This window comes from Littorina saxatilis, linkage group LG5 (assembly GCF_037325665.1).
Source record: "Littorina saxatilis isolate snail1 linkage group LG5, US_GU_Lsax_2.0, whole genome shotgun sequence".
NCBI lineage: Eukaryota > Metazoa > Mollusca > Gastropoda > Littorinimorpha > Littorinidae > Littorina > Littorina saxatilis.
The window spans coordinates 28,040,356-28,060,355 of NC_090249.1; the positions used below are offsets into that span (position 1 = coordinate 28,040,356).

General features: G+C 43.1%; 3 protein-coding genes across 3 annotated transcripts in view; 1 reads left to right on the forward strand and 2 right to left on the reverse strand.

Annotated features, from left to right (window-relative positions):
- Positions 1–20,000, reverse strand: part of LOC138966762 (orexin receptor type 2-like) — a gene marked incomplete in the record, with an annotated part of 280,805 nt that overhangs the window by 125,305 nt on the left and 135,500 nt on the right.
- On the forward strand, positions 4,332–6,771 carry LOC138966754 (uncharacterized; the record flags this gene model as incomplete). Its single annotated transcript, XM_070339084.1, is given in 2 exon segments — positions 4,332–4,717; positions 5,009–6,771. Coding segments are annotated over 2 exon segments (1,755 nt in total). The 3' UTR covers positions 6,526–6,771.
- LOC138966755 (uncharacterized) lies at positions 7,785–11,349 on the reverse strand. The gene is made up of 3 exons (XM_070339086.1): positions 11,091–11,349; positions 10,337–10,520; positions 7,785–9,761 (listed from the first exon to the last, which is right to left on the reverse strand). The coding sequence occupies exons 1-3, from the start codon at positions 11,186–11,188 to the stop codon at positions 8,472–8,474; spliced, it is 1,572 nt and encodes a 523-aa protein (XP_070195187.1). The 5' UTR covers positions 11,189–11,349; the 3' UTR covers positions 7,785–8,471.

Here is a 20,000-nt window from a genome sequence, read left to right on the forward strand (position 1 = left end):
TTTTTTTATTTAACTTAGAAATGTGATTCATCCTAAAATGTTTCCCTTCTCATTCAAGGGACGTAACCACTCGGTACACGTTTTCGAAGAAATCGATTTTTTGTGTGAAATCTATTAAATGTCACCACCAATTTTCTTCACATGCAAGAAACTGACATGCTTTTCGTCCTTAAATAATTTCACTTCATTATTTTACCAGAAAACAACATTTCAGTCGCGAGTATAAATCTAGGGGGTAATATGACGGCAGGGCCAAGACGACGGCGTCACACCGGTCTACTCCTGGATGTGAATAAGAGGTTGAGGCTCTGAAAAATAGAAGCGTTGTTTACTTCAACTTTTTAATAACATGTGAACTGAGTCAGTTTCTTCTGCGATGTTTACGTAGACTTGGGAGATCCTCCGATGAAGGATCGCCATCTAGTCTTCAACCGCAAAGACAAGAAAAAAGATAACTTCTTTGTTTCTCTTCCCGACAAGACTTTTCCATTTGTTTTGAAAGAACTGAGGTGGGACATACTCATCCTTCCTGGGTATGTGTGTTCGTGTCTTACTGAGTACGCGGGGGTATGTCCAAACTGTTAATGTAAAGCTATTCTGGATAATGGTCTTATCTACCACCGCAGAGACCAAAAAAACAACACGATCTTGTTCCTCTTCAAGACACCAGTTCTTCCTGGAGTTCTCCAAACAAAGCTGTGAAAAACACGATATACCGCGGTGTGAATCCAAGGCCGTATTTATTGTACAAGTTGAAGTTTTGTTGCAAAGCTGTCCGTCGAGCAATACAACTTTTAACAGAATGTTTTTGGGCAGACTCACATTGAAAACAAATTAAGCAATGAAATCACTAGCACAAGCACTGTCTGTTGTTGACTCGGAATTCGTGATTGGAGGTACAAACTGGAGACTAAGTTCTTAACTATACACGTAAGGGAAATGATAGACAATCGACATCACTGAAATATTGACATAAATCAAAACATAAGACGAGACTTTCTGTAAGTTAAATACTGAGTTTGGTAACGTCGCGGCGTAACAAAAACAAATACAACAAACGTCACTCGACATCATATAAATATTTAACAACAAAAAGTACTCGAAGAACTTACTAAAGATAGGTACATGTGTGTCTGTGTGCGTGTGTGTGTGTGTGTGTGTGTGTGTGTGTGTGTGTGTGTGTGTGTGTGTGTGTGATTGTGTGTGTGTGTGTGATTGTGTGCGTGTGTGTGTGTGTGTGTGTGTGTGTGTCTGTCTGTCTGTCTGTCTGTCTGTCTGTTTGATATCTATAACATCTAAAAATGGTCATCGTACATGGTTATTGGATTACTTTTACCTTTATACTGAATGTCCCCGTGGGAATTTCCTAAAGGAAAGTCGGTTTGCTATGTCTGGGAATAGCAAGTGCAGCAACGTAGTCGGATGGCGATCATGCGAGATATAACATTGATCTTCTACTGCTGAAGCTGATGATAATGACGACGAATCTACTGCTATACTGATCCTTCTACTTGACACACACTCAACAGTCTCGTATTAGAGTTCGCGCTGAACAACTCTCTTCCTCGCCCCCCCCCCCCCCCCCCCGCATACTCTAGAACGCACAACGACCACGGATAAAGTAGACCCCACCCCCCTCCTGCCCTTTCTTTTAAGATCCCTCGTTTTCAGAGTCCCCCGTCTCTTTTTTTTGTAAGACCATGTTTTTCGGATTTGTAAATGTACCATCCTGCTATTAGGAATACCCCCTTTTTCAAACCTGACTTTCTCGGATTTTATGGGTCTAAAAAAATTAGATTAGACTACTAACTGTACTTCGCACAAAATCAAAAGGCCACGGATAAGACTTCAGGTTCAACCGCTCCCACGTCGCACAGTGCAAACTGCCCCACGACTTCATATACTGCAACACAAACACCGCAACTTCCAACATCGGTACGTGAAACTCGCCCCTGAGCGCTTTGAACCTCGGCGCACTTCAACCCCTCAGAAGATGGAGGATCAGCCAGCTAGCCAGTCTCTTTAGCCAGTCTTGGCAATTTTTCAATGGCGTCTTGAAAGCTGTCCAAATAGCTTGGCCATCATTAGAAGCCGTAATGATGTCCTCCTCGGCTTCATTCCTCGATCGAGCACTCAGAACTCCCTCCCCCATCACCTCTCCTCTTCTGCCTGGCCAGTTGGATGCTGTGCCCACGGTTTAGTGTTGGTGCAAGGATGTGTGGGATGCAAAGTTACAGGATTCTGGAGTCTATTTCTGTGTAGAATGTGAATGATAGCTTGTGGGTTGCAACGGGAATATATCGGGGAGACCCCAAGCAATAGCATGGAATATTCACCTAATCTTACTTACCACATGCGTGCCAAAGCATACGAAAGCGCAAGATTGCGGCAAGGCATTCAATGTTTCTTTTTTTCAGAAAAAGAAAATGTTTTTTATTCCAAAATTAGCCCTAGGCACTTCTTGCACAAAGAAAAGCTTGTGGAATTTGTTTTTCGAAAATAGAATCTGATTAAAATGGAATTTAGTTCTGCCTTAATTAATTAGGCTTAACCCTCATGACACTTGATCACTTTTCGTGCAACGGGTCATGTATAGATAATCACATATCTGTCCAGGACTTTACACGGGATAAAAGCATCCTTCCAATTGATCATATATTAAACGTCTACAGCCTGAGCAGAATGAGAATTGTTTACCGAATTCATTTCGCACAAATTCAATTCAGCAAATCATCCACACTCTGCTCAGAAAGCAGAATGGTAAATGAGCACGTACAAGAAATCTGTTCTTCCATGTAAAAGCCTGCGTACATCTCTTGCGATCTGCAAGATCGACGACGACGACAACAACAACAACAACAACAACAACAACAACAACAACAACAACAACAACAACAACAACAACAACAACAACAACAATATCATTATATTTCTTGTCAGTCTTGTTACCTTCGCTTTATTTTTAGAAAAAAAAGTCTGGTCAAAGGAGGAACTTGATTTATGAGATCTGAAGCCCGAGAACAGCTTTTTCCCAAAGAGAAAAAAACAATGCGTCATGTGTAACTGTTGAATAAGGTCTTCGACCTTACTTTGCAGTTGTGGGGTGTTCACTGACAACAATAAATAAATAGAATGATTCACAAACACGGCTATCTGTATTATAAGAGGGAAAATCACACACACACAATGGACACAAAATAATGAAAACATAAGAGACGAAAACTTTTGTTCGGTTTAAGTTTCATTTTTACTTCATAAACAAAATGGACGGGGAACAAGATTAACATAAACAAGTCGCGTAAGGCGAAAATACAATATTTAGTCAAGTAGCTGTCGAACTCACAGAATGAAACGCAATGCCATTTTACTCGTAGCATCGTCAGGCCACCGCTCACGGCAAAGGCAGTGAAATTGACAAGAAGAGCGGGGTAGTAGTTGCGCTAAGAAGGATAGCACGCTTTTCTGTACCTCTCTTTGTTTTAACTTTCTGAGCGTGTTTTTAATCCAAACATATCATATCTATATGTTTTTGGAATCAGGAACCGACAAGGAATTTTGATCATAATTTTTATATTTTTAATTTTCAGAGCTTGTTTTTAATCCAAATATAACATATTTATATGTTTTTGGAATCAGCAAATGATGGAGAATAAGATAAACGTAAATTTGGATCGTTTTATAAATTTTAATTTTTTTTTACAATTTTCAGATTTTTAATGACCAAAGTCATTAATTAATTTTTAAGCCACCAAGCTGAAATGCAATACCGAACCCCGGGCTTCGTCGAAAATTACTTGACCAAAATTTCAACCAATTTGGTTGAAAAATGAGGGCGTGACAGTGCCGCCTCAACTTTCACGAAAAGCCGGATATGACGTCATCAAAGACATTTATCAAAAAAATGAAAAAAACGTTCGGGGATTTCATACCCAGGAACTCTCATGTCAAATTTCATAAAGATCGGTCCAGTAGTTTAGTCTGAATCGCTCTACACACACACACACACACACACACAGACACACACACACACGCACATACACCACGACCCTCGTTTCGATTCCCCCTCGATGTTAAAATATTTAGTCAAAACTTGACTAAATATAAAAACGACTGAGATAATTTGTTTTGGTATGCTTGCAAAACTCGCTAAACAGAGCGGCCTCTGTGTTAGTAGTGGTTTTGGCACAAAGACAAAAAGGCAGAGAGTATCCCCTTTAAACCGGAAGCGGTCACTGTAGTCTACTATATTGAGCATCAGATGGTAAATAGGCCATTCAGGGTTAGACAGGTCAATGGGCAACCCCCATCTGTGAGTAGCGAGGAAGGGAGATAATGGTCGACGTTTTGGATATTATCTCCCTTGCCGCCGATTGGCGTCGCTTCGGTTGTAAGGGGCTTCGAGCAGACGCTTCCGTCTTTATCCCCAGTCATTTTTGATTTTGTCTATCGACGTTCTGCGACTCGTTAGCAAAGATTAGGATGCCGAGCGGGTGTTGTTGTGTTCCTGGATGTTCAAGGCGTGGCGGCCATACGTTTCCAGAAGATGAGGAGCGAAGGAAGAGTTGGATGCATGCTGTTAGACGCGGAATAGAGTCGATCGTCGACGAGGAAACAAGTGAACTCAAGAAAAAAAAGTTTGCACCGACGAAGCACAGTATCGTTTGCCATGGGCACTTCGTAGAATCTGATTATCACAACAAGAAACTCACAGTAGATGGTATGTACATTTATCTGTAAATAATCGGGAAGATTGGTGGGGAATCATGAAAAATATGCACACACAACACAGCTTTTTGTTGTCACTTTTTCCATGTGTGCACGCATTTCACTATGCTGCCTTGAAAGGCTTGTTGGATTTTCTGTACATTGTAAAGCACGCTGTGGATTTTTGTAACAGACCTCAAACATGTTCTTGCCCCTGTTGTTTATATGGTGAGAAAATGACACAAAAGAGTGCAAGCATAAAAAGGTATTCATAGGAATTCAAATTTAGATTTTTTTTTTCCAGGACTGAAGAGAACCCGACAAAACCTGAAGAAAACTGCGGTTCCCTCAGTCTTCAAATGGAGCAAGGAGAAGACAGCAGCCCAGCTCAGTAGAGAGGAACGCCACCAAAAGAAGGAGGAGAACAGAAAGCGCAAGGCAGCAGAGGAGTGGGAGCAGCGAACAGAAGAATTGGACAGAAAAAGAGTGTACACAGATCTGGATTTGAGCTACTGTGAAGAAATATGTGTCTCCACGGACAGTTTGATTTCTTCTGATTGCAGTGAGTCTGTGGAGATTGTGTCTACTTGCTCGTTGCCTGAAAACAGTGGTAATGAATGCAGTGAGTCTGTGGAGATTGTGTCTACTTGCTCGTTGCCTGAAAACAGTGGTAATGAATGCAGTGAGTCTGTGGAGATTGTGTCTACTTGTTCGTTGCCTGAAAACAGTGGTAATGAATGCAGTGAGTCTGTGGAGATTGTGACTACTTGCTCGGACAGTTTGATTCTTCCTGATTGCAGTGAGTCTGTGGAGATTGTGTCTACTTGCTCGTTGCCTGAAAACAGTGGTAATGAATGCAGTGACCAAGCAACACCAACACAGACGCCTTCAGCAGGATGCAGCTCTTCATCCAGCTACTTCTTCACAGTCGAATCAAACGAGGCGGAGGATGAAAGTGAACAACCTGATAGTGATACAGAACGTACGAAAGGACAGCCCTACTTGTCTGTGGAAGCTATCAAGCACGATAACAAACTTGTGCATCATTATACAGGATTAGAAACAATTTACATTTTTATGCATGCCTTCTGGTCACTTGGTGATGCAGTAGATCACCTGATCTACACCTACTCCAGTGGATGCACAGCTCTGACACCAGTGAACCAGTTCCTCCTCATGTTGGTTAAACTTAGGAGATACTATCCACATTTTGAACTTGGCCGCATGTTCGGTGTGTCTCGGTTTGTTGTGCAGAAGGTGTTCACTACTTGGGTGAACTTTTGCTACTTTCAATGGAGGGAGGTGGACTGGTGGCCAAAACGACAAATGGTGAGCCATCACTGTCCAGTAGACTTTAAGAGGAAATTTCCGTCAACCAGAGTAATTGTGGATGCAACAGAAGTTCGTGTGAAACGACCTTCAAACCCCAAGGCACAGAGAATTTCATTTTCATCGTACAAACATTCCAATACAGTGAAAGTGTTGGTAGGTGTGACGCCAGGGGGCTTAACCTCTTTTGTGTCTGATGCCTATGGTGGATCCAGCAGTGATCGGCAAATTGTGGAGAGGTCCGCGTTGACAACGCTCTGTGACCCACATGATTCAATCATGGCGGACAAGGGTTTCAATGTTCAAGACATTTTTGCCTTGCGTGATGTCCACATCAACATTCCTGCATTTTTCAAGCAGAAGAACAGACTTTCCCCAACCACTCGGGCAGATGACAGAAAAATTGCAAGCAAACGTGTCCATGTAGAAAGGGTGATTGGTATGGCAAAAGTATATATATGCAATCTGCCAACAGAAGTTGAACCTGCTTGAAACAAAGCTTGCCACACAGATCATCTCTGTTTGTTTCTTTCTTTGCAATTTCCGTAAAACAATCATTGGAAGATTTGCTTGAGGAAGTTAAGTTCTCTCAGATCCAGAAATCCAATAAAAACAAAAAACCTGGTGTGATTACCCTAAACACGATTTGTGTGCGTGTTACAGGCTCTCGTCATTTTGCTTTCATGCGCCTCTGTTTGACGCTCGGTCTTCTCTCTTTCATAAGCCGTTGGTGGTGTTAGTATTTGTGTGTGTGTGTGTGTGGGGGGGGGGGGGGAGATGCCAAGTGCCAATCTAAAGATAGATTTTTTTGCGATCAAAATTTTGAGAATTAATACATGTATAATTAATACAGTGGAACCCATGAATAGCACCCCTCCAAATCTGTGATTACGCTCAATAGCACTGTCAATTTTGGACCAATTTGTCTTTATCAGTAAAAGGGCTGCGTCACATGGCAAACACAAACACCGAGAGGCGACTGTTGTAACATGTGAGGAGCAAAACAGTGTTTTTGTTGGCCGTGTGACGCACGTCTAAACGTGCCTGTGAATACCTCAAAGTAGCACTTCTTTTGGTTCGGTCCCTTGGGGTGGTACTAATTGCAGGTTCCACTGTACTATGAAAAGATGACCTGGTGACCCTGAAGCAGTTTTTGAAGTACATGTATCATAGGCCCTGCTGCGTTCAGTAGTAGGCTGACTAATGTCATGATTATATATTATTATATATGCCAAAATCAAACCCTGCATGTGTGCTGTTTGAGTTTGATGACAAATGCATTAAAATGCTAGTTTAGAACATGGCGTTCTGTTTTACTTTTAGTGGATTTGACTGTGAATGTGTTCGTGTGAGTGTGTGTGTGCAGAACGAATGAAATGAAATTAATCACAAACTGAAGTCAGCAGTCGCTATTTGTACTTGGATTCTTATAAAGAAAAATATGCAAGAAAATTATTTAAAATGTTTATTATTTGAGTTCAAAGGATGTATTAGGTGTAAAAGATGATCCCTCATAGTCATAGGCCTATCATAACAGGAGAAATCCATCAATGTGAAAAATCAGTTTTTGACACTTTTATATTATATTGCTCGTGAAAGTAAGATAATTATTTCTTTCTAAAGATACACCAATCTTCTAGCTTACATCATTTTCAATCCAGGTCAAAAAGCGGCTGCTGACGTTCAGTTTTATCTACAGGAATAAGACATCCTCAAACAACATTCACACACTTCGCACCAAGACCTGTTACTTGATTGCACACCTGACCTTTACTTCAAATTTATAAATTTTCAAGCTTACATTCACATACATGTACCTTGCAAAACAAAACAATATTCTTTGAAGCACATTATCTAACCTTTACTTGAAATCAGTTATCAAGCATGATCATACACTTTACGTTCTTCGCATACATGTACTTGGCATGGACAAAAAATATTCTTTGGCGCACATCTGATCAACTCGACACCTCAACACAACCTCCTTTTATCCATCGTGTACAGGAAAATAAATTTCAATCAAACAGTAAAAACACAACACAAAAACACTGGCTAACACTTGGATCCACTTTAAAAAAAAAATTTAAAAAAATCCACTACAAAGGGAGGTAAATTGATGCATTCACACATGCCGTCATGCCCACATATTTTATAACCAGCAGTACAAACATATCATGCCCACTATCGTAACATAAACAGGCTCATTTTGAGGCGCGCAGCCAGCGACCGTCCGGTAGTTATGTAGGTAAGACTGTAATATTGCTAGCAGTAGCAATGAACATAAACAAAGCGCTTTACATTCTCATGCATTGGGCTATCCTGTACCTGGTTAGGACTAGAGTCACAGCTACCAATCCTGGTGCAAGATCAGTCATTTCCTTCAATTTCAATTTAAGAAACACAGTCCAGCACTATGCATAAGTAGAACAGCACAAAAGTTAATTCTCCATGTCAGATTCCATCTCCTCCTCCCCTTTGTAGGTTCTGTACAGGTGGGTTTCCAGCAAAACGTCACGGAAGTGATTGTCGAAAAATGAAGAAAGTTTGCTGACCATGCCCTCAATGAATGCTTCGTTTCGAGGAACGGTGATGACGACCAACGCTTTGAAGGTGTATACAACGAAGTATGCCTTCTTTGCCTCAGTGCATAGCAACTGTCCTTGCACTTGGTAGAAATAGTCATGGTTTTCCTTGAGGGCCAGGGAGAGAGAGCTATCCGTCTGAATCAAATATGGTACCGTTTTGGGTGAAATCAGTTCATTTCTTGCCGCATATGGACATTTCACTTCCAAAACTGACATTTCACCATCATCTTCTGTGACGATTCCATCTGGTGATGCAGCAAGGAAGGGATGATTTGCACAGACAAAAATGCCACAGTCAGTCACCTCTTTCTTGTGACAAAGTGAAAACCTGCTCACAGCTTCAGGTTCGTACCGCTTGCCGTGCTGGATCGGCTTGGCCGTCAACTTGGAGGGCTGGGTAAGGTTTTCGGCATAGCTTCGGACGTCCGTCCGTTCCGTCATTTTGCAGATCCTTCCAAAATTGGACGAGTGCAGCCTCTTTGTGCGCTCAGCAGTCCACTTCATGTTGCTTGCTTGACCCCGCGTGCTTTTCTCAAGCTCTTCTCGCCCTTTCGCTGTTAGCCCATGGACTCCCAAACTCCTGAGGCACTCCGTCTCATAGTCCGTCTCTCCATAGTTGTGGTCATGCACAAAACCGTACATGTTCACTGCTTCAAACAGGTGAGACACAGGCCTGCTGGACACCCCAGGACACGCCTTCCAGGTGTTCAAAAAAAAAGTGTTATAGCCCGCCCTGTCCCTGTACTGCTCCGGCCTTGGGTCCTTCACGATGTTACCACCAAACGGCAAGGTTAGGTTGGCAGCCTTGACTGGTGAACCTCCATGTAACCTTTTCGTTGCGTGGAACTGCTGCAGCTTCTGGGTGCATGTTCTCTCTGTCTTTAGCGCGCCTTCTTTCCTGTAGACTGACAACCCGTACAAGACGGCAAGGACATGCTTGCAATGGGCATCAGGCCCCATACCCGCAGCACACTCGCACTCTGCTGCCAGGACAGCTCCGATGGTATCGAGCTGTATGTTCACCAGGTATGTCACCCCATTTTTCATTTGGGCGTGACACCGTGCTGCCACGAAGTAGCTGTCATTTCCAGCAGCCCAACGGCAATACTGCAGGTAGGTCTCCTCATACAGTGATTTGCTGACCTGCAACACAAATTGAGAGAACAAGAATTAAAATCAATCTAAATATTTCTTAAAACAACTAGAAATAGCTTGGGCAATCTAAATATTATTATATCTGATCTGGGGTGATATCTTTGTCACAGGTACATCTTTTTAACCCTCGAGATAAACTGGGGTTAAAATAACCCTGCGTCACAGATACAGCACCAGTGCTCAGATAACCCAAGGTTAGGGGATAACCCGAATGTTAAAAAATATAAACCTGCAACAAACATACCCCTGGGCTGGAATTCATGTCGGTCGGTTAGTTGATTTTACCAACTGATATGGTAGGTTAACATACCAACATGAATTCCATCCCTGGTTGGTAACTTTTGTCGGCACTGTACGTACGTGAAAAAATCTGGTAAATCATTTTATGAGCTGATGTTGGCAGACTGTTGGAACTTGAATTTACTGTATATGTGTTTATTTTAAATATTTTACATCACTATTGAAATGAAAGAAAAGTTGACTTCCTACCCCGTCGGCCCCCTCTCGGACAAGATCGGTGCCACACAGATGTATAAAAAATGAAAAAAAAAATTGTTACTAACCTGCTTCAGATCAGCATCTACCGACAGTAGATATCCGTCAACAAGCTTCCTGGTTACTGCTGGCAACGGTGTGTCCAGGTTGATGTCCCGGTATGTGCTAGGTTCTGGAACATCCAGAGAGAAGGCCTTTTCTTGTTGATCATCTTTTCGTCCAAAGTTGGCATTCTTCACATAGGCTTCCAGTCTGAAACAAAACACAAATGGTAGCCTTGTGATTGATGATTCTTCTTTTCAGCACAGAGTAACCAAATTCAACACTGAACAGGCTTGATAAGTTGATTGATGCCACTCAAATACCCCTCCTCCCCCCAAAAATATCAGGACTTCATATATAATTTATTAACACTACCTGTAGAAAGTATGTGTTGAGAGAGTTCTAGTACTACTACACAGTAGGCCTACATACTAGCTAGGTCATCATCATGCCAAAGCTACAGGAGTCAATTAAAAAAAAATAAAAAAAATATTTGGTAGACGTTCCTCTTTTATTATCATTAATGTTTCCCACAACTGAAAAAGAGCCAAACGTTGCAGAAAAGATTAAAAAAAAACTTCTCTGCACCGTACGCCACAGTACTTCTATGTACAACCCTACCTGCCTCGTTTAGACTGTAGAACAGCCCGCCACGCATGCTACAGTCTAGTAATAGGACCTATGTAAAGGCTACACAGCCTACCTCATAGTAAACTTCAAGTTCAAGTTCAAGTTCAAGTACGACACACACACGTGTGCGAGAGCATTGCTTCAACTCACCGTTCAACAAGATCGTTTTTCCGGCCATCTTGCTTTGCACCCCTTTTCTTGCATTCTGTTCGAAGGTCAGCCAGCGTCATGTCACCAAATTTCTTCATTTTAGCTCACTGAATGTCGACAAAAGCCCAACAAAACGTTGAAAAGCTTGGGTCACCACGCGAACAAACAATGGTGGATTGCTGCGGAGATTGAAGAGTAAGCCACTTACAACGACAGCGCCGCCTAGCGGCTGCTAAGACTCGGCCTATCGGCAATGTCGCTCAATGGTGATGATCGCAGCAGACGGCTAGCTAGCATCACGGAACTACTCTGGACGTTTAATTAACTGTTCGGAAAGAGAGTGAGTTCTCCTGAGGTCGAGCTTTTGGTAATAAGACACGCGTTAGTTATGCGACCACAAAACGTTTTTAGTACGACATTTGTCTGAAATAAATGCAAGAAAAAAATAACTAAAAGTGTTATGGAGAACTTGTTGAGTGCTATTGGTTTTTTTATCGTTTTTTTTTAAACATTTTTTTTTAATTAACTCTAATGAAAACGAAAAGTAAACGACAATGGGCACCAACACGGTTCATTGTGTATGTTCATGTACCCCTTAACTCAGGCATATACACAAAACAAAAAAGAAACGTCGGCCCAAAATGGAACACAAAAGAAAATATGAACTTACCGTGCATAGACATAATTCTCTGTAATCCTGCGAAACATTTTTTTTACTCTGCCGTAACATTCCAAGTCATCCGAAACATTTTCAATCTTTTGTCAGTGGGTAGAGATGTATAGCTTTGTATGATAGCCCTTTCTTTGTTCGTGGGGCAATAAGTAATTACCGGATAACTCGGTAAGTCGAAGGCCCAAAAGTCCTGGAACGAGATTTACCCAGAGGCGTTTCGGGTTACCGCCAGTTATTGCAGAAGTAGCACCAGTTAGTCACTCGCAATTTTCTTCAAGCAGAGGAGCTGACTGCATTTTCCGTAGAACAATTTCTGAGTTTAAAATCAAGCCGTGAACGTCTGCCTCACGATTTCGTTTTGTTTTTTCTCTCCGTTTTTTGACTCTGAAATTCGGAATATTCCGTAAACCCGATTTTCAATTTCACAGAATATAATTCACACAGACATTTAATTCGGGACACTGATCTTTAGTTTTGATTGCACGTCCTCAGAGAACGTACCTACATGTATTGTTACTAACCCGCACTGTAGTACGTTTGTGATTGAGGTCTACGTCTTGATTTGAAGCTCACTAAAAATGACAAGACTGTGATTGTGTTATGTGCAGGCACCCAGGGGAGGCTGTAAGGAGGATTATTGGTACCAGAGACGACATTTGCTTTGACATTGAGGTAGAACACCTACGATAGTGTAAAGTAAGACACTGGCGCAACACCTAAGTGGTAGACAGACTGACAGACAGACATGCTGGCAACAGACAGACTAGCAGACAGGGAGATAGGCAGAGAGAGACAGAGAGAGACAGAGAGAGACACAGACAGACAGACAGACAGACAGACAGACAGACAGACAGACAGACAAACTGAAGACGAACATCAAGATTACGCCATACTCGCATAAAAAGAGTGAGAAAGACGGACAGACTGTGTGACATAATCACACACGCTGTTAGACAGACAAGCAGACAGACTAACAGACAAGCAAACAGAAATAAATACAACAGAAAGCGTAGGATGCTGTGAGAGTAGGCGAGAGAGAGAGACAGAGACAGAGACAGAGACAGAGAGAGAGAGAGAGACAGACAGAGAGACAGACAGACAGAGACAGAGACAGAGAGAGAGACAGACAGACAGAGACAGAGACAGAGAGAGACAGAGACAGAGAGAGACAGACAGACACAGACAGAGAATGAGAGAGGGAGGGAGACAGAGAGAGACAGACAGAGACAGACAGAGAGATGGAGTGAAAGAAAGGGAGAACACTTACAATTTACTTGCACTTCAGGGATTTGACGATCCTCGTTTCATCTGTAACACAGCCAAAACACAACTGATGATGAGGCCAATATGAACCGCTTTATCCCCAAACACACAACGCTCATCCTCTTTCACCACCGCCACTTTATCTTCTAATTGTGACAGTTTTTGTCTAGCAAAGGTAATGACCATGCCAGCAGAAAACAGGCTTTACTATTTTCAGCCCACGAACATCATTGAAATCCACTTTCTGTCTGTTTGAGCCTTACAGAGAAAAACGATGCATTCACCAGTCTAAAATTAAGAAACGCTTGTTCCCTTAAAGATATAATCATGAGACTGATGCTTGTTAAAAAAAAAGTACACACACACCTACGCACGCGCGTACTATCACGCACGCACACACGTATATATACACACGCACGCACGCGCGAATGAATCGGTACCTCCTTGCCTTATCTTGTCATCATGGACTTTGTATCTATGGCCGAAGCGTTTACCAATGCGGCGGAACAAAAATGTGTTACTGTTTAAGCCCACAAACACATTTGAACACAATCTGAAGTCGTTTTAAGTTGAAACAAAATACAGGTGCATTCACTATCATTACCAAAGGACTTAAGCAATAACTTGGGGGTTACCTGGGCCGCGGACGAGATATGCGACTTCAAATCTAAACAATGCAACATTGCTGAGCCGAGCAATCGATATTGATGTCATAGGAAACACACAGTTACTCCTCTCAACTGCCTAAAGTTAGTTATACGACACTCCAACTCAGAGTGAAATATCAATCAATCAATATGAAGCTTATATCGCGCGTATTCCATGGGTACAGTTCTAAGCGTAGGGATTTATTCATTTTATTTTTATTTTATGCAATTTATATCGCGTACATATTCAAGGCGCAGGGATGTATTTATTTATTAGTCATAAACCCTTTGGTTTATGCCAGACGAATATTGCATATCCCAAACGATCGTCTCTTGAGTCTTCTGGCAGTCCAGCAGGACCAGACTAGACATAGATCAGTCCATAGTCACACTTCACAGCACAGTTACCCATCTCCACTGCCTAATGCCAGTTATACGACACGTCACCTCAGAAGGAAAAAGTCGCAATCTCTGTGGATTGCGTCATCTATATATATATATACGACTTGTGTCTGTCTGTGTGTGTGTCCGCGATGCCAAGCCAAAGTTCTCGATCGATCTTTTTCAAATTTGGAGGCCATATTCAGCTACATCCCGGACACATCCTCATCGATGAGATATTTCAACACGTGCTCTCAGCGCGCAGCGCTGAACCGATTTTGGTTTTTCTCTGGATCCATTTCCAGTAACTCTTCCTTATCATCTCCAATGTTTTCAGCGTTTACCTCCCTTCCTTCGTGTGGCGTCAATCCACATTCCCGTTTCTATTTTTAGAAGGTCACTGTCGACAACGCTCAATCCATATTCCCGTTATACTATTTTTAGAAGGTCACTACTCTTCTCCAGTGTTTTGCGCGTTTATCTCCCTTCCTTCGTGCGTGCAAAGCCGGGTCCCCGGCGCAGCCGGGTATTCGGCTCGACTTTTTCCCGGCGCAGCCGTACCCGGCGAAGCGGGTATTCATCTAGTAAACGATACGTCTCTCCTAACGATCACCGCTTGAGTCTGTTTGCATGTCAGGAGCAGATCAGACTTACAACGGAACCGCAGGAACAAATGATCACATAGTGGTCTGTTGTTCTACACACAGCGATCGATGGCCTACTATATATCACCACCTTACCATACTGTAATTGTACGGCACTTCATCCGTGCTTTATGCAAGACTAATATTGTGGTTTTTTCCCCCAAAACGAAGGTCCCTCAAGTCTTTCAGTCAATCAGGACCAAAGCAGTAAAGTAGTACAGGAACAATTAAATGACGTATATCGTATCACAGGTATATCCAAGCACTCTTACACAAAAAAACAATGACCTATCTCCACCACATAACACTAGCTACACATAAACTTCACCTCCGAATCAGAAAGTCAACACTTTGATCTATCCCAGGCTTGCAGGGCCCAGCCTTCGCGTCAGTCAGCCTATCCGCACAAGAAGAAGCAGCTCCGAGTGCACGTACTACACTTGCCGTTTTTCTAAATCAGCTGCGGTGTAAAGTCAACAATTTCCAGGCGGTAATGAAGAGATAAATGAGCATCCATCAGCATGTGCAGGCACCGCCAACAACGACGAGGACTGACGATGCACCGTCTCCAGGTAAACCGGGGGAGTCTGTCGTCGCTGCTGTTGCACGGTGCTCGTAAGAACACCTGTCCGGCTGATGCACCCGTTAAAATCTCGCCTCTTCCTCCTTCTCCTCCCCCTGCCACTTCTCTTTTCTTCATCTCTTTTCTCTCTCATTCTCTCTCTCTCTCTCTCTCTCTCTCTCTCTCTCTCTCTCTCTCTCTCTCTCTCCGTCTCTCTCTCTCTCTCTCTCTCTCTCTCTCTCTCTCTCTCTCCCTGTCTCTCTCTCTGTCTCTCTGTCTCTCTCTGTTACACGACACTTGAGATTGCCACAAGTTCTCAAATGTCGTATAGTTGTGTTCTTTTATTCTACGTCGCCCGTCTTCGCAGCAGCAGAAAACAACTCGTCAAATTGAGTTCGAGGATTTATTCAGCATTCAATACATACAACTGCACAACGTAGCAGAACTCAAATAGAAGCTTTTTTACATACAAATCGCGCTGGCATATATAGTAAACTAGAGGAATACCCGGCTTCGCCGGGGTGAATCGCGAGACAGAGACAGACAGCGTGGCGGTTCATCACAATCACCTTTGCAGGCGAAGTCCTGTCAAACGGGATTGAGAATTTTAGAGCTTATTTCTTAGCCCTATATTATCTGTTGTGGCTTCTCAAATGCCAGAACATACAGACAGACAAAAGCCGCTAGACCCCATCACAAACAGAACTCTACAATCCACAGGTTTTTGCCCACACACACACACACACAAACACACACACAGAGAAGCCGTATATATATATATGTATATCTATATCTATAAATATATAGAGATAGGTGAGAGTGTATTTTTCGCGTGGCTATAAATTGATTCGACCTTTTCACTTTGACAGTAAGAACAACTTACGGGTGCAAGGGAATTTTGGAATTCCCAATATTGATCGGATAGACGTATCGTTAGAAGTGTCCACAGGTTTGTTTGTTTGTTTGTTTGCTTAACGCCCAGCCGACCACGAAGGGCCATATCAGGGCGGTGCTGCTTTGACATATAACGTGCGCCACACACAAGACAGAAGTCGCAGCACAGGCTTCATGTCTCACCCAGTCACATTATTCTGACACCGGACCAACCAGTCCTAGCACCAACCCCATAATGCCAGACGCCAGGCGGAGCAGCCACTAGATTGCCAATTTTAAAGTCTTAGGTTCGAACCCACGACCTCCCGATCCCGGGGCGGACGCCTTACCACTAGGCCAACCGTGCCGGTTGCGTCCACAGGTGAAAAGTTGACGTTGAAACAGGTTTCAGTTTTCGAAATCAATTGATCGAGTTACACCAACAACATCCTGATCAGCATAGAAAGTAGACAGGCTGTTGGCATTTTCGAATGTGTCCAAATGGAAGAAAGCTCATGTCCCATGAAAAAAACCTTGGAAGAATCCATGGTGATTCAAAGGATGGATTACGCGTGAAAGAAAGTATTGTTCAGCACTTACACATAACGATATAGTCGAACCTGTCTATAGCGACCACCCGGGGGACCGCCCACAGGTAGTCAGGGGCGGACCTAGGGGGGGGGGGGTTCCTGGGTGCCCGGAACCCCCCCCCCCCCATCCGTTTTTTTTTAGTAAAAAAATAAAGGGCTTGTGCTTTCCTTCCTTCCAAATGCAACATGCTTGAAACTGACGAGAAACTCAAAGGAGAGGCCTCCGATTGACCTAAAAAAATAAAATTCCTTCAGCATCTGGCGGGCTTTGCCCCCCAGACCCCCCGCCAGGGCTTTGCCCCTGGACCCCTGCTCCAAATTGGAACCCCCCCCCCCCCTTATCCACAACTAGGTCCGCCCCTGGGTAGTCGTTATAGACAGTTGGTCACTATTAAGAGGTGAATTTTACAGAAGAAAAGTCGTGTCTGGATTACTCCAGAGTGGTTGTTGTGGGTATGTGCTCGCGTTCGAGAGGTGGTCTCATGTGCGCAGGTTTGACTGTTTGGAGAGCAGACGTCTGATAAAGTCAATAACTGCCACGCAGAGGCAAAACTTGGAGGTTCACTCACACAAGAACACACTCTGTTACACAGGAAAGGAGAGAGAGAGAGAGAGAGAGAGAGAGAGAGAGAGAGAGAGAGAGAGAGAGAGAGAGAGAGACTGAGTTTGTGTGTGTGTGTGAGAGAGAGAGAGAGAGAGAGAGAGAGAGAGAGAGACTGAGTGTGTGAGAGAGAGAAAGAGACAGAGAGAGGCTGAGTGTGTGTGTGTGAGAGAGAGACTGAGACAGAGAAAGAACGAACGAACGAACGAACGAACGAACCAACTTTATTTTTCGAGGGTAATGGAGTAGATACAGCAAAGATCTTTTTTCATCCAGCCCTCGCCCAAGAGGGAATTAACTAACCAGTGCATAATATTAAAGCAGAAGAAGAAGCAAAGCAAAAACATAAAAACATGGTTATTAAATCAGACAAAGAGGAAGAAAAAAAAAAAAATGTTCATAGCATACATGGTCATTGGTAATGGTATACATTAAAACACACACTTTGACACACACGGTCACATGCACACAGACACACACAGACATACATGCACATACAGACACACACGCACACAGACACACGCACACACACACATACACACACACACACACACGCACGCACGCACACACACACACACACACACACACACACACACACACACACACACACACAGACACACACACACATGTACACATTGTACACATAATCATAAAAAATAAAAAAAAACTTAATTGAAATGAAATGATTATACTAGTAGATCTTCATGTACTTATCAAACAGCAGTACCTGATCGAGGCATTAAGTGCCACACGACGATGAAAGCATATACAAAAAAGTATGTCTTCTAAAACTGGCAACAGAAAGTGGCTGTCTGAGAGAGACTGGTAAACCATTCCACAGAAATGGACCTGAATATGCCAGACTAGTTTTATACAAGTCAATTCTAGGGAGGGGAACATTTAGTTTCTTCGTGCGGCTTGATGAAGTCTCAGTTAATAATATTCTTTTAGTTAAATAGTCTGGTACACGTCCAAGAACTATTTTATGCATAAACCTTGCCTTGTTAAACGCTAGTCTGGATGAAAGTGGAAGAATTTCAGCTTTTTTGTAGTCATGATTAGAGAGGGTGCTGTTTTTCAGCAGAACAACTTTTACTCCGCGTCTGTGCAAAGATTTTAGGGGTCTTAAAGCTGCATCACTTGCAGAATCCCAAGTGGTAAGGCGTCCGCCCCGGGATCGGGAGGTCGTGGGTTCGAACCTAAGACTTTAAAATTGGCAATCTAGTGGCTGCTCCGCCTGGCGTCTGGCATTATGGGGTTGGTGCTAGGACTGGTTGGTCCGGTGTCAGAATAATGTGACTGGGTGAGACATGAAGCCTGTGCTGCGACTTCTGTCTTGTGTGTGGCGCACGTTATATGTCAAAGCAGCACCGCCCTGATATGGCCCTTCGTGGTCGGCTGGGCGTTAAGCAAACAAACAAACAAACAAACCTGTGGACACTTCTAACGATACGTCTATCCGATCAATATTGGGAATTCCAAAATCTGAGTCAAGCACACGCTTGCGCCTTGATACAGTAACTTTCGAATTTCAAGACCAAAATCTGAGTCTATAGCCTACGCTGGCGCCTTGATACAGTAACTTTCGAATTTCAAGACCAAAATCTGAGTCTAGCTTACGCGGGCGCCTTGATACAGTAACTTTCGAATTTCAAGACCAAAATCTGAGTCTAGCTTACGCGGGCGCCTTGATACAGTAACTTTCGAATTTCAAGACCAAAATCTGAGTCTAGCTTACGCGGGCGCCTTGATACAGTAACTTTCAAATTTCAAGACCAAAATCTGAGTCTAGCACACGCTGGCGCCTCGATACAGTAAGTTTCGAATTTCAAGACCAAAATCTGAGTCTAGAATAATGTGACTGGGTGAGACATGAAGCCTGTGCTGCGACTTCTGTCTTGTGTGTGGCGCACGTTATATGTCAAAGCAGCACCGCCCTGATATGGCCCTTCGTGGTCGGCTGGGCGTTAAGCAAACAAACAAACAAACAAACCTGTGGACACTTCTAACGATACGTCTATCCGATCAATATTGGGAATTCCAAAATCTGAGTCAAGCACACGCTTGCGCCTTGATACAGTAACTTTCGAATTTCAAGACCAAAATCTGAGTCTATAGCCTACGCTGGCGCCTTGATACAGTAACTTTCGAATTTCAAGACCAAAATCTGAGTCTAGCTTACGCGGGCGCCTTGATACAGTAACTTTCGAATTTCAAGACCAAAATCTGAGTCTAGCTTACGCGGGCGCCTTGATACAGTAACTTTCGAATTTCAAGACCAAAATCTGAGTCTAGCTTACGCGGGCGCCTTGATACAGTAACTTTCAAATTTCAAGACCAAAATCTGAGTCTAGCACACGCTGGCGCCTCGATACAGTAAGTTTCGAATTTCAAGACCAAAATCTGAGTCTAGCATACACTGGCGCCTTGATACAGTAACTTTAGAATTTCAAGACCAAAATCTGAGTCTAACTTACGCGGGCGCCTTGATACAGTAACTTTCGAATTTCAATACCAAAATCTGAGTCAAGCACACGCTAGCGCCTTGATACAGTAAGTTTCGAATTTCAAGACCAAAATCTGAGTCTAGCATACGCTGGCGCCTTGATACATTAACTTTCGAATTTCAAGACCAAAATCTGAGTCTAGCATACGCGGGCGTCTCGATATAGTAAG